The sequence below is a fragment of the Lytechinus variegatus genome, chromosome 10 (assembly GCF_018143015.1).
Source record: "Lytechinus variegatus isolate NC3 chromosome 10, Lvar_3.0, whole genome shotgun sequence".
Lineage (NCBI taxonomy): Eukaryota > Metazoa > Echinodermata > Echinoidea > Temnopleuroida > Toxopneustidae > Lytechinus > Lytechinus variegatus.
Genome location: NC_054749.1, coordinates 23,895,705 through 23,920,268, shown reverse-complemented (window position 1 = coordinate 23,920,268; position 24,564 = coordinate 23,895,705). Strand labels below are relative to the sequence as shown.

Genomic DNA, 24,564 nt, shown 5'->3' with positions numbered 1-24,564 from the left:
TTTTTGCCAGCCGACGGGGGGAGGGGCACCGTGCCCCCCATAAGCCACTGCCTATAAAATATATAACAACTTTCATTCATCTGCTTCTTTGATGGTTTCAAGGTACTTACATCCCTGTGTAAAACACTCTCTATGCTACATAATGTGGAATCAGTTAGCCAAATACCCCGGGGCCGGGGCCAGATAATTATAAGAGTCCATTTTCTTGACTTGCACACCCCTCCCCCTTAAAAAATCCTGGCACCGAGCCTGAATCAGTGGAACAGGGCCGAGAAGTCAGGGTTAAGGCCTGGGGGTCTATGGGTGGGGGGGGGGGGTGCTGAAGCTACCACGCCCCCCAACCCTGTAAAATAAAACATTTTTAAAAATGACACGAGGGCTAGTAGGGCTAGTAGTGCTACCGAAGCACGTTTCTTCAATTTGTCCGGAATTGTCACGTCCCGGTTTCAGGTCTGACAATTGCTTGATTTTGATTGGCTGAGAAGCAGTTCACTGTTACTATGGTAACACTTCTGAATAAAACGTCAGACAAATCATTTTTGTGAAACGCTTTATGCATGGAGCATTTCATTTTTTTGCGTTTTTTATTGGCTGAGAAGCAGTGGCGTACCGTGGGTCACGGCATTGGGGGGGCACCAGCAAAAATTTCGGGTCACTTAGGGAGCGCGCGAAGCGCGCTCAGTTGTCAGGTATTCTGACCTAATAGAGATATTTTAAGGACATGCAGTGCCATTAAACGGATATGTATCTCACTTATTAAATAATGCGAGCGCGAAGCGCGAGCTGAAAATTTGTGATATTGAGGGATAAAAATTAACAAATTGTTTTGTAATCATGATACTTAACTGTCTCGCTAAACAAACAATGCGAGCGCGAAGCGCGAGCTAAAATTTGTGTATATACTGACCCTAAACAAGGAAATATTAAGGATTATATTTTAGAATCCATTAAGAGTATAAATATCTCACCATAGTCATCTAATGCTAGTGCCATCCTTTGCTGATTTTGTTAGAATTACATCTAAACACAGTCATGAAGCACCTTTTGTAGTCATGTAATCATGATTATCATACGCATCTTACTAATCAAATACTGCAAGCGCAAAAGCGCGAGCTGAAAATTTAGGAAATATAGACCTGAAGAGGGGCATTCTAAGGGTTGTTTGTAGGAATTCTCTAAGACCCTACGTATTTGACTAACCAAATGATGCGAGCGCGAAGCGCGAGCTGAAATTTTTGTATATATTGACCCCAAACATGGATATTTTAAGGACTATAGTTAGGAATTCATTAAGTCAGAGTATACATATCTCACCATAGTCATCTAATGCGAGTGCCAAGCGCTTGCTGAGTTTGTTAGAATTACATCTAAACACATGGAGCACTTTTTGAAGTCATTGTAATCATGATTATCATACGCATCTCACTAATGAAATACTGCGAGCGCGAAGCGCGAGCTGAAAATCTAGGAAATTCAGACATGAAGAGGGGCATTCTAAGGGTTATTTGTAGGAATTCACTAAGAACCCACGTATTTCACTAACCAAATGATGCGAGCGCGAAGCGCGAGCTAAATTTTTTTGATATTCAGATCAGAAAAATTGACATTTTAAGGACTGATTTTAGGAGTTCATGAAGAGCAGAAATCTCACCAATCCACTAATGCGAACGTTAGCACGGACAGGAAATGTTTTATTTTAAGACCTTAAAATAGGGCAACAACTTTCAGTAGTCATGAAAAAAGAATATATCACTACTTAAAACAATAATAACTCTAATTGCGAGGAAATATATTATTTTGTTGTATATTGATTTGAAAACGGGTGGCTTTAGTACAGCAGGTTTATATATCTCGTTAAACAGTCTATGCGAGCACCAGGAACAATGAAGACACAATTAAGCAAATAACGTTTCATAAAGTTATGAAAAAATGCTTCTTATGTTATATAACATAATATAACACTATAATAAACAACAATTTCTTCTTTCCCCCACTACGTTTCTTTTCCTTTTTCCCTCTTTTTCTCCTTTTCCCCGTTTTTTTTTTTTTTTTGGCCAGCCGATTGGGGGGGCACGTGCCCCCCCATGCCCCCCCCCGTAGTTACGCCACTGCTGAGAAGCACTATATTAGGCCTACTATTGGTAACCATGTCAGATAAAACTTCCTACAAGTTCTTTCCCCATGCTTTTGCATGGCTAGCCCCCACCCCTACTGATCTGTATATTGTATTAGTCAGATCAGGTGCCCCACGGCCACTTTATCAACGCGGATTAACCGTTCCGCGGCCCCTCATTTTTTACTCCCGCAACTAATTCAGACCCTATGCTCAGACCACGTGAACTCCAAGTGAACTTCGGAAATGTCGACGTACGTCGCCCGATCAGATGACGTCATCCGGTCGATAATTCTCTGAAAAATAGAACCGTTGTACATCATAATGCTCCGCATGCAAGTCAGTTGAAAAATAGTTCTTCATGAAAGCTACAAAAAACGGAAATTCTTACATACAATTTAGATCTTTCATTATTTTTATTGTTTTTTAGATGATATCATTTATGAGATTTTCTCATAACACTGAATAAATACATATCTCTAAAGACCTATGTTATGTTTGCGGATTAATACAATCGAAACTACTTGAAATTCGCCTCTTATGACAAAGCCATTTTCATGCATGCGCGCTGGTCGTACCATTTACCATCTCGCTGCTGGAACCCAAACCCTTCGTATTGCCGGTTAAAAAGTCTAAAAACACCTTTATTTCTCACCACTGCGTAAAACAATTGTGAAAAATGTCCAGATTTGGAGACAGAGGTAGATCTTTTGATAGGTCTGATAGACGAAATGGAGGGTAAGTGTAGTGAAATAAGTTTATAAAAAGCCGGTAGAACGCGGATGTGTTTGAAATGAATGTAACGTTGGTGTGTGTGTGCGCATGTGCCGGTATGGAATTTTCCTGTGAAATGTGAATGAATGACTGCGACATCGCCGTGGTCGCGTTGTCGTTGAGTGCACGAGTTCGGTTCGTGAAATAATTTCTTTCACTTTTATAAAATCTAGACATGTGTCATTCATGTCGTTCTAAAGAACTTTGGCTTAGTCATCAATTTGTATCAAAAATTAATGTCCTTTGGCTTTGTTTTTTTCACTGTTCACTGTGTTAATTGTAGCCTAGTAACTTTCCCTGAAAATGAAATAGGCCGTAAGTTAAAAAAAAAAAACAAAGGCGAAGTTTACCCTTCCATTTTTTCAAAGAGATCTAATCTCATCTAGGGCGTAGGCCTATTGGATCTAAGGTTAGGCCTACCTGTTATATCTAATTCTAGTTTCTTCTGCTCATGCTGGACTGTTTTTAAAAGAGCCAGAAAAATTTACTTGAGATTGGGTCTCGGTGCACGCATGTCATGCATGTGCAGGGTGCTAAAGTAATGCAGTTTTGCACCTGCCAACTTTGAGCGAATTTCCCCAAGTGCTGCATTTGGGGGGGGGGGGGGCAGTTGAAATGTATTGCTGTACACATGCGTGACCAAATTATTTCCAAACACCCCTTAAATGGGTTTTTGGCAAGACTTCCATATGTCCCCTCCACTAAAATTGAAGAAAAAATGGAGGTTTATCAAGAATTATCGAACATAAATAGAGATTTAAGAAGGAAAAGTTGGATACATACCTAAATATGGCTTTATTCCATCAAAAACTTGAGTGTGTGTAGTGTAATTCCCAATGGCATCAGTTTATTTAGTCAGACAAATAAATACCCAATACACTTGGAGAGTAGACTAGTCGTAATTTTGGTTGATAACCGTTCTGAAACCCATGGCTTTCAACAATTCCTGCTAGCTCAGTAAGGTGACAGACAGAAGATGCCTCGATCAGCAACGAGAGGTTCGAATCTAAGCTCAAACTGGAAGTAAGAAGGAAAAAAGGAAGAAAAAAGAACGAAAGAAGGGGGTTTTGCCAAAACCCCCTTTTGGAGAAGTATTTTTTAAAATTAATGGAGGGGGACATATGGAAGTCTTTCCGGGTTTTTCTGTGTGCAAAATAACCTCCTAAACAGGTATTTTGCGGGCTTTAATTACACATTTTGGCCTCTTAACAAGTTAGAACATGACCCCAGCACAGGAAAAAGCCTACCCTAAACATGTTTGGCTAGTCTTTAAAAAAAAGCTTTGGAGGAAAGCATACCCTAATTATGTTTTTTAACCCCACAATCAACCACTGACCAGGTTTTCAAAACCACCTTTTTCTTGAAAATTAGTGTTTTGATACCCTTCATGAGTGCACCTGCGTCCAGCGTCCAAAACTGAAGAAAAAAAACCTTTAAACAAGTTTTTTTGTGGTCGCGCATGTGTACAGCAATATATTTGACTAGGCCCACCCCCCCCCCCCCCCCGACTCCCATTCTGACATCACTTAAATGCTGTTATTTTGATATGGATTGAAACAAAGGCAAGCAACCAAAATCATGTAAATATATAAGGAACAAATGGATGAGCTGCCACAGGCAGATCTTATTAATAGTCACTAATCTCAAGCTTCAGTTAGGGATGACTAGTAATAAAACTTAAAAAGTTCTTAATACATGAAAAAAAATACATGAAAATAATCCTCAGGTCCCAAAACATAGGCCTAATTAAAAAGTTGCAGAAATTCCAGGCATATGTAGGGGCCTATAACTTCTGAAAAAGTAGCAAAATAGATCATTTTTATGTGCCACAAAATACATATGTGCATATAAAATACTGTATAGAAGAAATGGTGCCTCGCTTAGCTATATCCCTGGCTGTATGTTGCACACATGAGCGTTGTATAGGGGAGAGTGGGGTAAATAAGGCCACCTGTTAGGTTTTTAAGTGGCAGCTTCAGAACGGTAGTCAAATGGATTACTGATTGCTTAGTGTTTGAGACAGTTCCTTAGCACAGATTTCAAGCATAGAGAACGTCTCACAGCCCAGTGCATATGACCAGGTGGAGCACAAATCCAGTAGCACCTCAAAATCAAAATTTTGGAAGTAGCAAATGTTGCCACTTCAGAGAGGCGAGTACCGTACCTACCCAGTAATGTAACTTTTATCTTGGTTTAAAGGCATTATTGTGCATGAACTGTAGTAAATTTCACCACTTTCCCTCTTTTTTTTTCCTGACTAGATGCCTATGACAGGGTTCCCAGCCCATAAAGAAAATCAGGAAATTATTTTACTTTTTCCAGTCGGAAAATCAGAATTTTATGAAAAATACCTCAAATCAGGGGAAAATGTCTCAAATGAGAGAAAAATCAGGGAAAAATGTCTCAAATGAGAGAAAATCAGGGTATTTTGATCGAAAGCACTGTAGTCAGTCGGACTTTAATATTTTGTTATGTTGTTGCATAGCAAAACAACATCCATTGAATGACTCGTTATGGTGGATGGCTTTATGGGGAGAAGGGAGGCCATTACATGCCTGTGTAATAGTACTAATATTACTGAAAATACATGTAATTCACTGCAACAACTTAGAAAACATGCAATATTGGGAATTGGTTTAAATAATTATCAGGGAATTTGTATACTTCATCAGAGAAAAATCAGGGAATTTATTTTCCTGAAAAGCTGGGAACCTTGTATGAACTCAACATGTCGGATGGGGCAAATAAGCCCCCCCCCCCCCCCCCCCGATTAAAACGTAATCAGCACAGTATCTGAGTCAAATTAGTCCTTATTGTTCAATCTGTGAAAATAGAAATTCAAACAGTAAAAAAATAAAAGAAATAGTGAGGGACATCATCAATTCTCTCATTTGCATGTGGCTAAATTGTGCATTAAAAATATTTTGTGAAAAATAAGGGAGACTTTAAAATGTAACTCTTATTTTACATCCGATTTTGATGAGATTCTCAGCATTATGCTTGTCTGATTTTTCTCTATTGATTCAAATCAACATTTTTCTAATGTGGACTTGACCTTTAAATGTGTTTTTTTTTTTTAAAGGAAAATCCATCATTTTTTGCCTATTAGACACGTATGTCTATAGGGCGTGTGTTAAAGCTCCGTGATGAGAAAACTTAAGAATTCAGGGTGCTACTTGACTTTTTAGAAGCACTTGCCCAGTCGGGCAAGTGAATTTTAAATACTCGGAATATTACTTGCCCCAAAATATATTTCACTTGCCTAAAAAATCATCAAAGAAAGTTTTGCGCTTTCAATTTATATATAAAACCATTGACCTTTTCTCTCTTTTGATATGAACTGATCTACTTTGTTGTATTGCATTTCTTTTTCCAAAGTTTATCTTGCCTGCCATGACCAAAATTAGGGTCAGTATAATCATATCTACCCTAATTTGGGTCATTCTACTCTGAGAATTTTGCTTGCCCTATTCGGGCAAGTAGTTTTGGTCTTTACTTCAAAACACTTGCCCGACTCTAACTTTTACTTGCCCCGGGCACTCAGGCAAGTGCTTATGTAGCACCCTCAATATGTATATGTACATGTATGATAGAATTGTCATCACAAAGTCCTCTAGGCTAATGGAGGAAGTATTGGTATAAGACCCATGTGAACTGGTTTTGTGATAAATATGCCCAGCTAATCAATATGTCTATGATTGTCTTTCAGTGGTGGTAGAGGAGGAGGAGGTGGATTCGGAGGACCACCTCGCTTTGGAAGCAGGGGCTCAGGAATGGGCGGAGGAGGTGGCGGTGGTCTCAAAGAGAAGTTTGGACAACCAGGGGAAAAACTCAGAAAACCAAGATGGGATTTAAGCAAACTAGCACCTTTCAAAAAGAACTTCTACAGAGAACATCCAGAAGTAACGTCAAGGCCACTTGTAAGTCCCTTTATTTCTGAAAATCAATAAGCCAGTTCTGACATAATCTAAGCATGTGCGCAAAAACTTCCGATGTGCAGTATTAAAATGCAAGATTCATTGACATGAAATATTGAGAGCATTAACTGTCTTAGCAACACACTCATGCAAACTGGATCCCAAAAGCTAATCATTTATTTTACAAAGCAGATGAAGGGCTTTGTCTCTACATGTAGGTGCTGTTGTGTAGCTGAAAGTTGCATTTGTAAATTTATATGCCCTAAGATAAAAGCATCTATCGTTCACTCATATATTCCATATCAAGGCAGAGGTATTCACTTTTCAAAAGGGTGTTTGAAAGCTTTTCCTGAGACAACTCTTTTACATTGTGAATGCTTAATCTAAATATAAAAAAAATCAATTGATGTTAGGAGTCAATAGGACATACCAATCTTGTAATTACAATCTTTTAAGCCCATTTTTTTCTTAAACTGAAATGAAGAGTATATTTAATTATTTACATGTATGAGGTCATCCATAATAAAAGAAAAAATCTGTATGTTTTTAGGAGCTAGTGTGAGCTCTTTCTCTGTCCAGTATATCTGCCAGTTATTATCTAATGTCTTTGTTATTTATTCTTGTGATCCCTGACACAGACGGACATTCAAGGTTTCTGCGCAGAAAAACAAATCACAGTAAAAGGAAAGGAACCTATGAGGCCAGTATTTCACTTTCATGAAGCAGGATTTCCTGGTGAGTTATCTTAGGGATAATTGAAATATAGGAATGAAAGATATAGGAATGAAAGGCCATCTTCCCACTCCCTTGAATATTGGCGTTTCTAAATATGTACATGTAAGGGTTACAAAAATATTAACCGCTTGCTTCAAATGATACACAAACTAAACCAAAAATTGGAATAAAAATTACTATTCGTATTTCTCAGATACAAATCCAAGTCTTTCCTGACTGTTATTACATCCTCCTGGTCAGTGTAGACCACTACACATTTGTTTACAACTTCACTCAAAGATGACTAAGCTAGGGTCATCTTTGGATCATGGGTGAAGTTTAACTTCAAATAGTGATCTAATAGTTGGGGTGGTTGTGTAAATTCCACACCTCCTGTCTTTTAAAAGTAACTTAAGTTAATTTTTGCCCTTTTTGTCTCGCCTGCATATATGGAGCAGAGTGAGACTAAAGGCACCGCTTTTCCTCTGGCGGCGGCGTCAACACCAAATCTTAACCTAAGGTTAAGTTTTTGAAATGTCATCATAACTTGGAAAATATATGGACCTAGCTCATGAAATATAAGATTAATCAAGTATTACTGAATATCCTGCCGGAGTTTCAAGTCACATAACCAAGGTCAAAGGTCATTAAGGGTCAATGAACTTTGGCCAAGTTGGTGGTATCTGTTGAATTACCATCATAACTTTGAAAGTTTATGGATATGATTCATGAAATGTGGATATAGGGGTAATCAAGTATTCACTGAAAAGTCTTTGGTGCGTGATCAAGGTCAAATGTCATTTATTGTCAATGAACATAGTATTTTATTATATGATGAATGGTGTTTTTTTTTATTATTATTTTATAGTAGTTTTAAAAGTCAGCACTGCTGCTATATTGAATCGCGTGATGCAGGTGCGATAGCCAGAGGCGCCCCACTTGTTTTAGTTGCCGTCAGCCATTACCAAGATAAGCCAGAACTTACATGTAGGCATAGCTTGCATTTATTTCGACAAAAGGCATGGCTTTAGGTATCACATCTGTGAACTGTAAAGTGTTATCCATTGTGATAATTTCATGGTCTGTTGAACCTGTAATTTCAAACAATGCTCAACCTTTTCAATTCCTCATCAATTTTCTTCCTCCCTTACAGATTATGTTATGGGTGAGCTGAATCAGTGTGGTTTCCCACATCCAACTCCAATCCAGTCTCAGGGTTGGCCTATAGCACTCAGTGGACGTGACATGGTTGGCATTGCCGCAACAGGGTCTGGGAAGACTCTTTCAGTAAGTTTTTATTTGATTTCTGAAAGCCCCTTGTTTACACTGGGCTTTTCTGATGCTTTGAAATGTCTGATCTGCTCTTAAAACTTTTACAAACATTTAGATAATGAAAAACATGTTATGGAGGGTGGCCAACAAATGTTCAATGTTATGTAAACTGAGGTGCATACCTTTCCCTATAATATTATGTTGTAATGACGATTCTTTTGCAAAAAATGGAAAGCATTCCAACATTCAAGAGTAACCCCCCCCCAAAAAAAATGTATTTTATTTTAATGAATACTAAAATGAAAATGATTCTATTGGCTTAGGCTATGAAATTAGCATTGTTTGTGGCAATATATAAAAATAAGTATTTTCCATTCCGTTGGACACAAATTCCTGAAAATTGGACCATGGCTCGTAACCCATGTCAGAGTTGTATATAGATGTGCAAGACATTGTAGCTGCACAGCAGTCACAAATCGTGATAGGTGGGGGAGGGGATGGGTCAAATTGACCCCTGCTGTCCTGTTAGTTTTTGGTCAGACTTTGAGTTTGGCCTTAAATCTGTCATTCAGTCAAAGTTAATCCATTTTCTTCTTGCCTTTCCCCCCAACAGTATCTCTTGCCAGCAATTGTTCATATAAATCATCAACCGTTCTTGGAGCGAGGCGACGGTCCTATTGTAAGTACACAAAGATAATAAACTTCTAATTAAGTACAATATTATCACTATATTTGTCCTTTGTCACAGTCTATAAAATGACGTTTGATCTCTCATGGATACAGGCTTAATCTATGATAAGGGCGATGCTTGAAGTAATTTCGTTTTCCCTTCTCAATCTATGTTAATATTTGCTGTATTGCTGTACTAAATGTTACTTTACTTTAATGAGATTTATAACAAGGTTCTTGTGATGAGTTGCCAACATCTAGTATCTCGAGTGTGAAATTCATAAAACCAATGATGGTTCAAATGATTCATAATTGCTGAGTCAATTGCAAGTGGCTTTTACTTTTTGCCAGCTTTTTCTTGTACTGGTAAGTGATTTTTTTTCTGTTCTCTTTCTGAACTTCTTTTCAGGCCCTTGTTTTAGCACCAACTCGTGAGCTAGCTCAGCAAGTTCAACAGGTAGCCTTCCAGTTTGGACGTGCATCAAAGATCAAGAGCACATGTGTGTATGGTGGAGCTCCTAGAGGTCAACAGCTTAGAGATCTTGAACGAGGTATGTACCACACTATTCATAGCTTATTTCTGTGCTTCTGTGACTTGTTTGTACCAATGACCCGATTTTATATTGCCTTTCCCCTCTCAATGAAGTATAGATGCAATTTATTTTTGCCATTACTGACTGGAGACTTTTTCAATTACCTTTTATCGTTTCTGTAGGTGTTGAGATCTGTGTTGCAACCCCTGGTCGGTTAATAGACTTCCTGGAGAATCAGAAGACAAACCTGAGGCGATGTACTTACGTTGTGCTAGATGAGGCTGATCGCATGCTGGACATGGGATTTGAGCCCCAGATCAGGAAAATCATGGAGCAGATCAGGGTAAGCGCCTGCCTACATCGTGCAATCCAACTTTTCTTGATAATGGAGGCTGTGTTACATTTCCACCCACTCAGTTATGACATTGCTATATAAAATTTGGCTTTAAAAAAGAAGAAAATTCAAACTGTTTGCTGTGGGTCACCCCCCTTCATGGTCAAGAGGCAAATGTGATAGTATTCTGAATTATGCCAGAAATTTAGTAGACTTGTCCGCTATTTGCAGTAGCTGTTGCCATTCTTTCTGGTATAAATCCTATTAAGACTGGCTTTTGATTTGTTATCCATTCTATTCAGCCCGATAGGCAGGTTCTGATGTGGAGTGCCACATGGCCTACAGAGGTGAAGAAGTTGGCTGAAGACTTCATCAGGGATTACATCATGGTCAACATTGGTTCCCTCACCTTATCAGCAAACCACAACATCCTACAGATCATTGATGTGTGTGAAGATACAGAGAAGGACATCAAGTGAGTCTATTTAACAACCTGTTCAGAAATGTTCATTGTGAATTACATTTGAAATACTCTTCTAGCATTCCTGTTTAGGAAAAAATCTGTTCAATAACTTTTCCTTGACTGATCTTGTGCGAATATTTCAATTTGAATATACAAGATTTAGTTCCCTTCCTAGTCTCGGGGTACTGTTTTTCTGTTTCTAAATAATGAGCATTTACCTGAATGTCCTCACTTCTGTTAAAATAATAACACACTTTGTATATGTTGGAAAAATGGTTTGTAGATAATATTTTATGGTTAAGCTTTTTCATCTATTTTTTTTCCAACAGGCTGATCAAACTACTAGAAGAGATCATGCGAGAGAAGGAAAACAAAACCCTGGTCTTTGTGGAAACCAAACGCAGAACTGATGAACTAGTACGCAAAATGAGACGAGATGGGTAAGTGTTCTGTACTGGAAACTTGTTTCATGGTCGTAGTTAACGTTAACAAATTGTCATCTGAAGGCTTTTTTAGAAATAGTCTTGACACCTTTGTGCAATCAAAACCAAGGAAAGCTGTCAGATCTGACAAATGTTGATAAATGCTTTGTAGAGCTACTGGTTTGAGTGGTTATTTTATTTCGTTCGTCTCGAGAGGAGACTAATTGAGATCCCGCCTCGCACATGCGCACTCATTATCGCTTCATCGCAAAATAGCAGGTTCAAACACCTGCCGCACTCTTACAGAAAAAAGGATTTTTCTTCGGAAATACGACGCATTTTTACTCAAAAGACTATTCATATCTATTTTCAGAAGTTATTCAAGGCAAGGTGATAATTTCTTGCACTTCAGAATCGTATTTTTACGTTTTCTATCATGAGTTCGAGCAACGCTCGCGATCAGGATTCGGCGGATTTCAGTCCGTCTCCGACCGGACCGAGAGCCTCCTCGGCCCCCGAAACTCCGGCGGCGATGCTCCACCATGGGTCTAAGCACCCCGCGAGCACATCCACCTCCAAAAGCCTCACAAGTCATGAGCCCAAGAGCTCCGTGAGCGGGAAGAAGATCGATAAACGGTCTGTTAAGAAACCAGAGAAAGATAAGAAGAAGCAAAGCAATGTTAAAGACGGCAATAGCGGACCCCCAGCTTCAGTTTCATCTTCAAAAAAGGAGCAGTCGTCTCACTCACGGGATGAAAATAAAAACTTGGCTGATGTTGACAGTCGTTTAACAAAACTGGAATCCATGCTTAACCGTGTCATTGGTGCTCTCCCATTGCCGGAGGAAGATTATGACCAACATTACGCTGAACATGCTCATAATGAGGACTCAGCTGATGATCATGATGACATCAATCCGTACCAATCATGCCAAAGGCTGTACACGCAACCAGTAGATGTTGATTACGATGACATCACATGTACTTCCCAAGAGGAATCCACATTGCCAAAAATGATTCCCACATTCGCAGCTAAGTTTGCTGCCCAATCTGATGAGGGGCCTCCTCTTGAAGAAGAAATAGCTAGCTCAACAATGTTCATGATGAACAATAAATTGGAGGAGAAAGTCCTCGAAGAGACTGGAATAAAATATTTGCCACCAAGCAACTGCCCCTACTTGGATGTACCTAAAGTGAACCCTGTTATTTGGGAGAATCTGTCTCCTTCAACAAGAAGCAGAGACCTCAAGCTAGCTAGGGTACAGAAGTCCCTCACTAGGGGCTTGGCTGCCTTCACTCGCTCAATCTCGTCAGGCAACCTTTCTCCATCTCAACAAGATGCATTGGCCTTGCTGTCTAATGCAAATTATGAAATGAATGCTCTACGCAAGGAACAAATAAAGCCTGACATGAATGCTGCATACAGCCACCTGTGCAAACCAACTATTCCGGTCACAAAGTTCCTTTTTGGGGACGATTTGGGAAAGCGAGTTAAGGACATGACCGAAGAGCAGAAAGCTACTGGACGAGTTGTTAAAACTTCAGAGCCAGGCCGTGGCCGTTATCGAGCTCACGCCAATTACCACCCTTACAGAGCTGGAGATTACTCCCGCCAAGGTTACAGAGCTGCAGGATGGTCTACTCCTAACCATAGACCACAATCAGGTGCTCCTTACAGGCCTTTTTTGGACAGAAAGGCCCCTATCAGGGGCCGCAGACAGCCACAAGCCCCCATGGTAAAAAAACCACCAGCATCTCAGGGCAGATACCGAGAGAATCCCCAGCGGAAGTAGCTACCAGTATACCCCAAGAGGTAGGTAGCAATAATTCTTTGTTTTATACAAACGATCATGAAATTGCATGCACAAATAATTCTGACCAAGCATCCCCTGTTGGAGGTCGACTGAAACAATATTATAATAATTGGAAGAAAATCACATCCGATCATACAATACTGGAAGCTGTCAGGGGTTTTAAGATAGAATTTGATACAAGTTTACCACATCCAGAAAGGTTGATATGTCATCAATTTAAACGTAACAGATCAGAAACAGATAAGATATCAGCTGAACTGAGAAATCTTGAAGGAAAGAATGTAATAGAAAGAAGTTCACCCTTTATCAAGGGTGGTTATTTTTCCAACATATTTACAAGGCCAAAGAAAAATGGCAGTCTAAGATTGATCTTGGATCTATCAGACCTAAATGAATTTGTGGTTAAACAACACTTTAAGATGGATAATATCCATTCTGTGATTTGCCTCTTGGCAGAAAATTTTTACATGGCTTCAGTAGACCTCCAAGATGCATACTACTCTATTCCGATTCATTCTGAATTCCGGAAATACTTGCAATTTAATTGGCAAGGACAACAGTGGCAATACAAGGCACTGCCAAATGGGTTAACCTCTGCACCCAGGTTATTCACTAAGATGTTGAAACCAGTATTCTCTTCACTACGTGAAAAGGGTCATATTGTACTTGGTTATCTTGATGATACAATTCTTATTGGGGACACAAAAGAAAAAGTTGAGTCTGCAATTAATGCCACTTTGCAGGCATTTTCAGAATTAGGGTTTAAAGTTCACCCAGAAAAATCAGTACTAAAACCAGTACAGGAGCTCCAGTTCTTGGGCTTTACCCTCAATACAGTAGACATGACCATTAAACTCCCAGTAGAGAGAGCTCAGAATGTCAGGGAAGAATGTGAAAAGTTACTCCTGCAACCAAAACCCACAATTCGACATGTCGCACATGTTATCGGAAAGATAATCTCCACCTTTCCTGCTGTCCAGCATGGACCATTGTTTTATAGGAATATGGAGAAAGAAAAAATAGAAGCCTTAAAAAAGAATAAAGGGCATTATGACAGAATTATGGAGCTATCATGTGAGTCAAAGCAGGAACTAGAATGGTGGATAAGTCATGCAGATAGTGCATTTGCTCCTATCAAAAGGGAAAACCCTAAATTTGAAATCCGCACGGATGCTAGTGGCTATGGATGGGGTGCCACAAATATGCAAGTTCATACAGGGGGAAGGTGGAATCAGTCTGAAAATGAAAAGGCACAAAATAATGAAATTAATTATCTAGAAATCTTGGCCATCGATCTAGGGCTGAGATCCTTTCATGGTAGTACATCCAATGCTCATATCTTAATTAGATCTGATAACACAACAGCAGTGTGCTATGTAAATAACATGGGAGGCATTAAATCCCCAAGTTGTAACAAGCTTTCCATAAAAATTTGGAAATGGTGCATGGAACGAAATATCTGGCTTAGTGCTGCACACCTTCCAGGCAGCCAGAATATTGAAGCAGATTATGAATCACGCAATTTCAATGATAGAACTGAATGGATGCTCAGCAAAAGAGCATACAGAAAAGTCATCCAAAGATTTGGCAGCCCCAAAATTGATATTTTTGCCTCCAGGTTGAATGCACAAACACAAAGATATGTTTCATGGTTACCAGATCCAAATGCAGAATCAGTTGATGCATTCACACTAGACTGGGGAAAGCTAGATTTTTATGCATTCCCTCCCTTCTGCTTATTGGCTAAATGCATTCAAAAGATCAAGTCTGATAGGGCATCGGGCATTTTGGTCGTTCCAAACTGGCCAACACAATCATGGTTCCCATGCCTTAATAGCATCCTTGTGGAGGAACCGTTGCTCCTTAGGAGAGACATTAACCTCCTTAGACAACCTGTAACAAACTTACCTCACCCACTTTATGATCGCCTTGATCTTTTGTGTTGCAGGGTAACAGGGGACCCTTCGAGAATATAGGCTTAGATGAAGGGATCACCGACGTGTTGACAGCATCATTGAGGAAGTCTACTCAACGTCAGTACCGAGTATATTGGACAAAATGGACAAAATTTTGTGAAAGCAGGAAGAAAAGTCCTCTTCGTTCTTCAGTTAACTTTGTGTTAGAATTTTTAGCAGAACTGTTTCATAGAGAGAAGGCTAGTTATAGTACAATGAATGCAGCAAGAAGTGCATTATCCTTGTATGTAACGCTGGAGAATAGTGTTCATTCTGTGGGGACACAACCTCTTATCTGTAGGTTTCTTAAAGGGACCTTTAACCTCAGACCTCCACAAGCACGTTATCAAGACACTTGGGATGTTGGCGTAGCATTCAAATTTCTACGTAGGCTTTCGCCAGCTAAGACTTTAAGTTTAAAGCAGCTTACACATAAACTTTGCTTATTGTTAGCCTTAGTCTCTGCACAAAGGGTGCAGACGTTACATTTGTTAAACTTAGATAAGATGGAACTGAAACAAAGTTCAGTGAGTTTTCATGTTGATGAACTGCTCAAGCACAGCAGACCAGGTCACCATGGTTTCACTATGAAGTTGAAGGCATATCCATCAGACAGGAGGTTGTGTATTGTTAAATATTTACAAGCATATATGAAAAGGAGTAAGTCTATCAGAGGACTAGAGCGACGCTTGTTCATTAGCTATACCAAGCCATATGGCAAAGTTTCATCACAGACCATATCAAGATGGATCAAAGTGACATTAGCAGGCGCCGGGATTGATACTTCAGTGTATAAATCACATTCTACAAGATCGGCTGCAACATCGGCAGCAATCAGAGCAAGTGTGCCTATTTCTAGCATCATGAATCAAGCTGGATGGTCAAGAGAAAAAACCTTCCAGCAATATTACAATAAACCTCTTGCTGATAGTGAAGAAACTGAATTTTCGCAAGCAATTCTACAACAGTAGTAAAGTTGAAATAAGGTATATACAAATTTGCTTTGTACATGTTCCATACTGTATATCCTTTGTATCTGCACAAACATGTCTTTTTGCAGACAGTGCAACTCAAAATGTGTTCGCTGAGCTACAAAATCTCAATTAGTCTCCTCTCGAGACGAACGAAATAAAATTGAAAGCTCAAACGATAACTTACCAGTTTGAAGTTTGAGCAGAATTTTATGAGGGAGTTGAGTGAGGAGATTAATTGCCCTCCTCTCCCTCCCTCTTGTGAGAAATTAATTTTAATAGTCTGTGGTGACTTTAAGCTAATGTTCGTTCGTATCAGCTGCATTAGGAAGCTGATATTTTAAACAGCGATCACATTTTGATGCTCCGAAGAATGAGTGCGCATGTGCGAGGCGGGATCTCAATTAATCTCCTCACTCAACTCCCTCATAAAATTCTGCTCAAACTTCAAACTGGTAAGTTATCGTTTGAGCTTACGATTTTTTGTTGAAATTTCAAATGCAATATATTCATATGAATGTTGTTGCTTCTCAGGCAAAAATTTTTACCACTAATTTCCTTAGAAAAAACACTGAACGTTTATGAAATTATCAATTTGAGGGTAGTTTCTCAATATTGTAGTCTGAGTTGCATTGTTTGCGATTGTGGTCAAATATATTTTTGAAATATTTTGTGAAATTTGGAATTTCTTTGTAGTTCTTTGTCTTCCATATTTTTCATCATATTTTTGATGAGGTGAATAACTATCGGCAGCATGCAATTAATCCGACTTCAGTCATTAAAAGTGAAATGAATTGATTTGTAAAATTTGACTAGTCTTTATTTATTTTGGATATAATTGTTCAAAACCTCTTTGGGATTCTGCCCTATTTGTTCTTTCATGATCTGCAACGACTGAGGTATGTCTTTTTACTTTGCACAAATTATGTGGTGGTTTTGGTTCAGTTAAGCCAATTGGTAATTTCAGAAAAGAAAAATATAGATTTCAATAGGGTGATCACATTTTCTCTTGAACCTCCATCCATGTGAGCTTAAATCCATTTCAAGAAATTATTATAAATTTTTGTTTTATTATTTTATGTTCTATAAAAAAGATGTATAAACTCTTACAGTATGCTGCTAAACATATGGGTAATCATGTATTCTGCCTTTCATTTATGTATTTTCAGGTGGCCTGCAATGTGCCTTCACGGAGACAAGTCTCAACCAGAACGTGACTGGGTGCTTTCAGGTAAGTTCCTCTGGTTATACGGCTGTTCTGCTTTATAGTTGCTTATTTCTCATTACCAGAGAAACATTTGATAGTCAAAGAACTGCTTTTCAGAATAATCAAGTGTGTATTTCAGATTAATAATATATAAACTTTTACGGTTCAGTGAATGTGGCATTTGAATGTAGAGAAATGATGAAACATATTGGCAAACATGGACGTTTCTAAGTTGCCTCTGAACCATTTTTCTTTGCAGAGTTCCGAGATGGCAAAGCACCAATCCTTGTAGCAACAGATGTAGCATCTCGTGGTCTAGGTTTGTATCTTAATTTACCATTGTGGCAAATCATATCCGGTTCATTAATCCCACCATGACACGTAAATCCTCTACAACCAAGGGCTCTATTTTGTTTGATTTTTACATATTTGTGAACCTGGAGCGCTATGTTTATGTTGACTAAATGTGTGACTTGAATTATACTTTTATTTTGTGATGTAATTTCAAGAATAACCACATGATTATTTTAAGTTTACATTTTAATGTGTGCATGTGTGATTATGAAGATGAAGAGGAGTCGAGGCATTAAGATGTAAATGAGTATCGTAATGGCAGTGGCGGGGCTCAGAAACTGATCTGTATCAGCAGCTGAAAATTATTTTTACTTGTACATGTTGTCTTTTCTGACTTTGTCGTCTAAGAGACTCTATGATGCAACCTTTTCAGTTTTCTATTTTTTTCTCTGTAGATAAGTGAATTATTGCGGCAGGGCCCGTGGCATGACACGTCGTCAACAGTACTGAGCGGGAAGAGGCATTCATCGTATTTGTTCTTGAGTATGCCAGGAAACTCTGGCTCCCATTACAAAGATGTAGACAGCTCCACTTCCTGTAAATCACGACAACTGTACCACATTTTGTTAGGTTGCTGGAAACACACCCTCCCCTACCCCCACCCCTCCCGCTCAAAATTGATTTCTTTATTCTCTTAAAATCGATACGAGGAGCCATATGTTGCCTTTCACAAATTGCAATAATAGGCAACACTGATACCATTGAGGCCAGGTTGTACAGACTGTTCCAGAGCCAAAAAAAAGACAGTACTGTGGGATTTTGAGCCATCCAGCCACCTACTAGTGGGACTTGACTCAATGTCTCGCTGAGAGTGGTTGGGACAACCTGTTTGTGTGTCTCCGATGGAATTCTTGAGCAGGATTATCATCCTGTCCTTAACTCGCCATGGATTTGTCCAGCCTCTCCCGCACGCGCGCTGAGGAAGCCACTTGTCATGTCTTGGGACCTCCTGCCTCCATTCCTTCTTCATGGAAATACACCATGGATCCGTGAGTACCATTCTCCTAGCCCGTTGACTTCTTTTGTTGTGCTCTACTGTTATTAGTTTATTGCCTTTTGAAAGTGTAAAGAATTTACTAAAATTAAGAGTACGTCGTCAACGGAGCTAGAATGACGTCCTGTAGATCTTGTCCACCAATGTGTATTAGGGAAAGAAAGAAACTTGTAACCACACAGATGTGTATGTGTGGTGTTTTGGGTAGTAAGGACCCCGGCCTGCCATTGCTTTGTGTACAGCCATTGCAAGATTTGCAGTGGCTGTATCCTATGCTGATATTCGTAGAACATCTTGATAAACTGACCAGTGAGAAGAACATTTAATACTGGCCAATAGACAGTTCTTACATTTATGAATAGCCAAGAATTCTCCATTTCTTGGTTAGAGTCATATCACAATGATGTTTAGTTCTGATGCATGCTCCCTCTTAATAAAGATCATAACATTTTATTTACAGGTCATATGGTAAGTAGATACGTTTCCTTAGATTTTGTCTTTGTTTCCTGTATTTTGGGGAGTGTGCATCAAAGGCCAGATTGTTCTTTTCCTGTGAGAAAGAATGAAGTGAGTTGTGATAGAAAGTTTTATCGCTAAGAGAGTAATTGCCATATCTTTATTTCCAGGGTTTGTCCCGGCTGACTGTTAATTTACAGTCACCTAAAAGGGGCGCTGCTACCAAATTTGTATACTCACGTTATCCCCTTTATTCCCCTTTACTTCACCTTGTTGCGGTGAACTTATGCCAACACCACCTTGCTCTGTTGGCCTGTCAATCACTGTAACATCCTTGCAGATGTGGAGGACATCAAGTTTGTCATAAACTATGACTACCCCAATTCATCCGAAGACTATGTGCATCGCATTGGGCGTACTGCCCGAAGCAGCCGCACTGGCACAGCCTACACCTTCTTCACCCAAGGCAACGTCAAACAGGCACCAGACCTCATCTCAGTCCTACAAGAGGCTAAACAGGCCATCAACCCGAAGCTGGTCTCCCTTGCTGAACAGGCCCACCGCTACGGAGGCAAAAGTTAGTACTTTCAAAGTGATGTTGGAACAAATACTGGATTTTAAAATAAAGGAAAAAGAACAAATTTTCATTTATGGTATAACTCTGTTATTTAATCCATTTAAAGTGAATATATTGAATGATGGAGATTGTTAATATATTTTGTTGTATGTTGGTTCTTTACTCATGTAATGTTAGTCATTTTGCATGTGTACTTTGAGTTCAAAATTTTGTGGGGGGATATTTGTCAAAGAGAATTGCTTGACATTTTCCATTGAATATGATCAATTTTTTTTATCCTATCTCCATTTTTGCAGGTCGAGGTCGCTATAGTCGAGGTGGTGGTAGTCGATTTGGCGGCAAGGGAGGCTTCTCTGGTGCAAGTTCAAATGGCTTTGGTGGAGGTAGTAGGTTTGGAGCTGGTGGTGGAGGAGGAGGAAGTAGGTTTGGTGATAGAGCTGGATCAGACAATAGAAATAGCTACAGCAATGGCGGAAGTCAGAACGGCTACGGAGGTGGAAGCACTCGAGGTGGCTCCAGAGGTGGTGCACGTGGTGGTTCTCGAGGCGGTCATGGAGGATTTGGTGGAGGTAGAAATTTTTCTAGTGGCGATGGGCAGGGAGATGATATGGGTCAGGGTCAGAATCAGAGTAACTTTGGTGGGTCTCCTCCCATGAACAAAGGCCTTGGTATGGGTGGTAATAGGCCTGGAGGGCCACCAAGGGATCAGCAGAGTAGTTCTCAGGGTGGTTTTCGGGGAGGGTCTTACTCTGGACAACAGGGTGGGGCACGTAATGGTCCGCAGGGTGGACAAGGGCTACTTGGTGCCGGTGGGCCACATGGAGGCCAGGGTGGTCCAGGGAGGCAGCATGGTCAGAGTGGACCTAGTCCAAGTGGTCCATCCCATGGGGGTCATGGTGGACAACAGATGCATAATGCCCCACATGGCGGTATGGGAAGACAGGGTGGGTTTGGAGGTGCACCTCCCTCGGGAAGGCCAGTGCCTTTAATGGGTCCTGATTCCATGCAACAACCACCCATTCCTTCAGCTAACAACCCTCTAAAGCAGCAGCAGAAAAGTGAGCAGCCTCCCATTCCCCCTCCAAATAGCCAGCGTACTCCCCTTATGCAACAACCAACACATCAGCAACAGCAGCGTCAGTCCGATCAGCCACCCATTCCTCCCCCTAACAGTCAGCGCATGCAGCATCAGCAGCCCCCTATTCCCCCATCAAAACAGCAACAGCAACCCCCTATCCCCCCACCCAACAGCCAGCGAAGCAATCCTGCGCAAGGTGCAGTTCAAGCCACACCCCCAGCAAGTGCTCCCAAACCTGCGGCGGCAGCAGCAGCGATGGGTCAATCAGCAGCCTCTATGCCTCAGATGGACCCTGCACAGGTGGCCCAGATGGCACAAATGGCACAAACTGATCCTGCTGCTTATGCGCAGTATGTGCAGTACTACCAGCAGTACATGCAATATTACCAACAAGTGCAGGGCGGAGCTGCGGCTCAACCTGGTCAATAAAGAATAATGTTTTAAAGCTTTTTTTCTTTAGAAATCAAGTTGTGGGGGTGAAATTGATACTTTTTATATGGAATGAAAGTTTCTAACCATCCCCAAGTATGTTTGCCAATCAAATCATTCCATATGACTTCTGAAAACGTTTTGAATAGATGGCACATTATTGGCTTCTGTACATAAATTAAATGTTCTTTGGATGTTTTGTAAATAGCAATATTATGAGTCAGAGTTTTAATGCTCTGGTATTTGTGTACATAGGTTTCCGGCTATATGGAGAGCATTGCATTTACTTTTAACCTTTTTTTACCTTCAGAGATATATATTTTTTCTTCAAGACCGTTCCCTTTAAAGTTTTAGAGTGGGGACAAGTCATCTTGTGCGATAATGTCTGTGCCCATTAAAAACAGACAAGAGTAATGTTGTTTCTTTGATTTGGAAGGAGACAACTTGGGGACAAAAATATTTTTCTCCTTTTATCCCCATTAGTGTTTACCTTTTATAACCTCAAATTTATCACTGGGACACTCAACATGATTCAATTGCATGTTTCACTACGGGGGTTTATACAGATGCCCAAAGCGCTCCCTCTGAGTGCAATGCGCTATATCTTGTCCTTTCAAGTTACCTCTTGTTTAGCACTTCCTTGACCCGAAAAGAAGTGCTTTTCAAGAACCTTTACAACTCCACTGAGGGCATCCACCACAGCACTTGTTTATAACGTGAGCGCTTGTCCTTATCTTTCCTATGTACTCAGGTTCATGGCGATCCCAAGGTGGTTATTGATAAAAGGTGGTGCGAAAGCTAAAGTCAGGCATGTCCCTTTCCTGAAGAAGCATAGACTGAACTGGCCCTGCGTGTCATTTATCTCCTGGAAAATCATCCAAGAATTACTCTTCATTAGGTCATTGTCTGCTAGGTTTGATATTAACGTTTTTCTGACCACATTGAATCATTCCACAATTGTTCTATGTATGATTGCTTCTAGATGTACATATGCAGAAGAAATGACAAAATTGATCCAAATTTTGTAGACGAAAATGGTGTGGGGAAAATGCAGGCTGGTTGGAAATAGACATGCCTGACTTATCAGCTTGCACAACCAAAATAGCGAAATTCTAGTGCATTCTAACGAGCTTTGATGTCGCAATCTAGTAAGAAGAAAACAATACCTCGATTAACTCTTGTTTGAACCAAATTTTTGTTGGCGCTTTTTGAACAAGCCTAGTGCAGGTGTGTTGCATACATGCACCCAACGTGCACTGCCACTTTTTAAAACTCTCGGTTGACTAGCTTGCAATATGTTCCCCTATGTCATGTGTAGTTGCATCTTTGTAAGTAGGCACTATTTATTGAAGCAGTTCAGTTGTCGGGTATTCGGTTTGCCCCTTTCTATGTTAAGAAATATTTGGTTGCGTACGTAAGAAGGTGTGCATTACCACACTTTACAAAAAATGAGCTCCATAGAAAGGGGCCACCAAAGAATAGCAGGTGTGTGAAATTTTTAAAGTGTTGTATATGTTTTCATCATCTGTTAGATCTAATTGATCATACACTTCAGTTTTAATTTACTCAAGTTTACTGTTTTTCATTTTCCCCAATCGTATTCCATCAGTTGTGAAACCCAGAGTTGTCTGGTTTCAGTCTCCTAGGGGCTAGCCAATTGCATGACGAGGTCCTTGCAAGGATCTTCATCCTTGTTGCCAATCTATTATGATTCACCATATGAGATTGCTTGTTATATTACTGGCAAGCCTATTTTAATAATCCAAGTTCGATATCCATAGGCGCGTCATAATAGATAGCAACAAGAAAGACGGTCCTTGCCAACACCCTTTCATGCCATTAGTCCTTGGATGAACCTTGCCTGATGGGGTCATTCTTGGTCTACAAATTATCTTGACTTTTCAGGATTGCATGTTACAAACACGGAGCCATGAGAGCTCTGTTTACGTGTTATTAAAGTATGGTGAAATAACAGTTAATGCAGAGCAGTAAACATATTTTAATCTTGTTTTCCCCTTTTTAAGTGTGAAAGAATCATGAGAATCGTGCCCTTTGTGTTTCATAAAGGCAATCAAATGCGACCATGTATCGTACATTACTCCTCTTTTGGAGTTATCACTTAAATTAATGTAAATTATAGAAGATTGTCATGATACATTATTTATTATGATAGTTGGTTAACATCTGTATGCATAAGAGTCTTGTTCCTGTTTATTTGTTTACCTTTAGATGTTTAACCTCAAGATGTATTTTGGTATTATTAATATTGAGAAATTAAAGTGCTTTGCACATAACTGCTGTAAACTAAGAATATATGTCCATCTTTTGTTTTTTGGTTTTGTTGTCTTATGTTATAGTAGTGAATAATGAATTTAGTGATTACGGCATGCATGGTACTTGCAAGGATACCAGTCTTATTCATTTACAATGAGTCGGTCATTTTACAACCTTGACTGAATACCAAATACATGTACATATATTTTGTCTCTTGTAATTGATATTCAGTCAGTTGGTGTCCTAAAATGAATCCCAACCGCATCTCTGACGTATATGGTGGTGGTGATAAAAATAGTGAATTGTGAAAATTGGATTGTGAAAATAACAGATTGCTTGCTTTGGATTGATAATTTAGACACAATGCCGATGGTACATTGAAGATGACGTATGTGTTGATTTTGATGATTTGATTGGTTGATAACGATGTTTTTGGTGATGGTTTATTCCTAATCAAGATGCAGAGGTGCTGTATGTAGATGATGTATTTGTTCCATAAATTGATGAAGATGATATTGGGTGGTGGTGACGAAATGATTGGATGGTTTTGGTTAGTTCAATTCAATCATTTCCATCGATAAATGACAATGGTCTTGTGGCATTCTCTTTGATGATGGCTTGCTGGTGGGCGTTTCATTAAGCTGTTAGTAAAGTTACGCACGACTGGAACACGTTCTTCAGTTCTTACGTCCTAAATGAATGACACGGGGATGTATCGTCTAGCAGTAGAAAAGGTCACCAGTCGTGCGTTCAGTCATTCGTATCTTACGAACAGCTTTATGAAACGCCCACCAGGAATGACAATGATGGCGGTAGTGATGGCTGAAATGGTTTCATCGATGAAAGTGGTGGTGATGGCGATGGTGAACGATTGATAAATGACGATGGTGGTGATTATTGTTGGAAGGATGCGAATATTGTGGTGCGGATGTGTTATGGGATAGATGGGAGAAACAAAATTAAAAATCTGGGCAGAGGGCCATTATCTCCTGTCGCTTTCCTCTATCACATCTTTCCGATTCTCTCCTCTTCTGTTCATTTGTCTCTTCAATTCTATTCTGTTCACCTCATTCCTGTTCTCTCGTGTCTTCTATCCTCGATTATATCCAAATCCTGTATTATCTTTTCAGTTCTCTCTTATCTTTTCGATTCCCTCGTATCTGATATTCTCGATTCTCTTCAATTCTCACATCTTCTATTCTTTTGATCTTATCTTCAAATCACTTCAATTACCTCGTATATTAT

The 24,564-nt window shown here is 39.7% G+C and overlaps 2 protein-coding genes across 4 annotated transcripts; both read left to right on the top strand.

Moving 5' to 3' along the window:
* Nucleotides 1–2,665: 2,665 nt before the first annotated feature.
* LOC121422281 (ATP-dependent RNA helicase dbp2-like) lies at nt 2,666–23,353 on the top strand. 3 transcript variants are annotated; one of them, XM_041617215.1, is made up of 14 exons: nt 2,670–2,851; nt 6,597–6,807; nt 7,443–7,539; nt 8,672–8,805; nt 9,404–9,469; nt 9,869–10,010; nt 10,175–10,335; nt 10,629–10,801; nt 11,119–11,229; nt 17,120–17,181; nt 17,417–17,476; nt 19,302–19,538; nt 19,835–20,107; nt 21,797–23,353. In XM_041617215.1, exons 1-14 carry the CDS (start codon nt 2,793–2,795, stop codon nt 21,823–21,825), a joined length of 1,815 nt encoding a protein of 604 aa, XP_041473149.1. In that variant the 5' UTR covers nt 2,670–2,792; the 3' UTR covers nt 21,826–23,353. The 3 variants fall into 3 exon arrangements, with proteins under 3 accessions (XP_041473147.1, XP_041473149.1, XP_041473148.1); XM_041617213.1 differs by having other exon boundaries at nt 2,666–2,851; nt 19,835–23,353; XM_041617214.1 differs by lacking the exon at nt 2,670–2,851 and adding an exon at nt 2,955–3,022 and having other exon boundaries at nt 19,835–23,353.
* Nucleotides 11,410–15,813, top strand: LOC121422282. The gene is made up of 2 exons (XM_041617216.1): nt 11,410–13,023; nt 14,973–15,813. Exon 1 carries the CDS (start codon nt 11,648–11,650, stop codon nt 13,001–13,003), a length of 1,356 nt encoding a protein of 451 aa, XP_041473150.1. The 5' UTR covers nt 11,410–11,647; the 3' UTR covers nt 13,004–13,023; nt 14,973–15,813.
* Nucleotides 23,354–24,564: the final 1,211 nt, after the last annotated feature.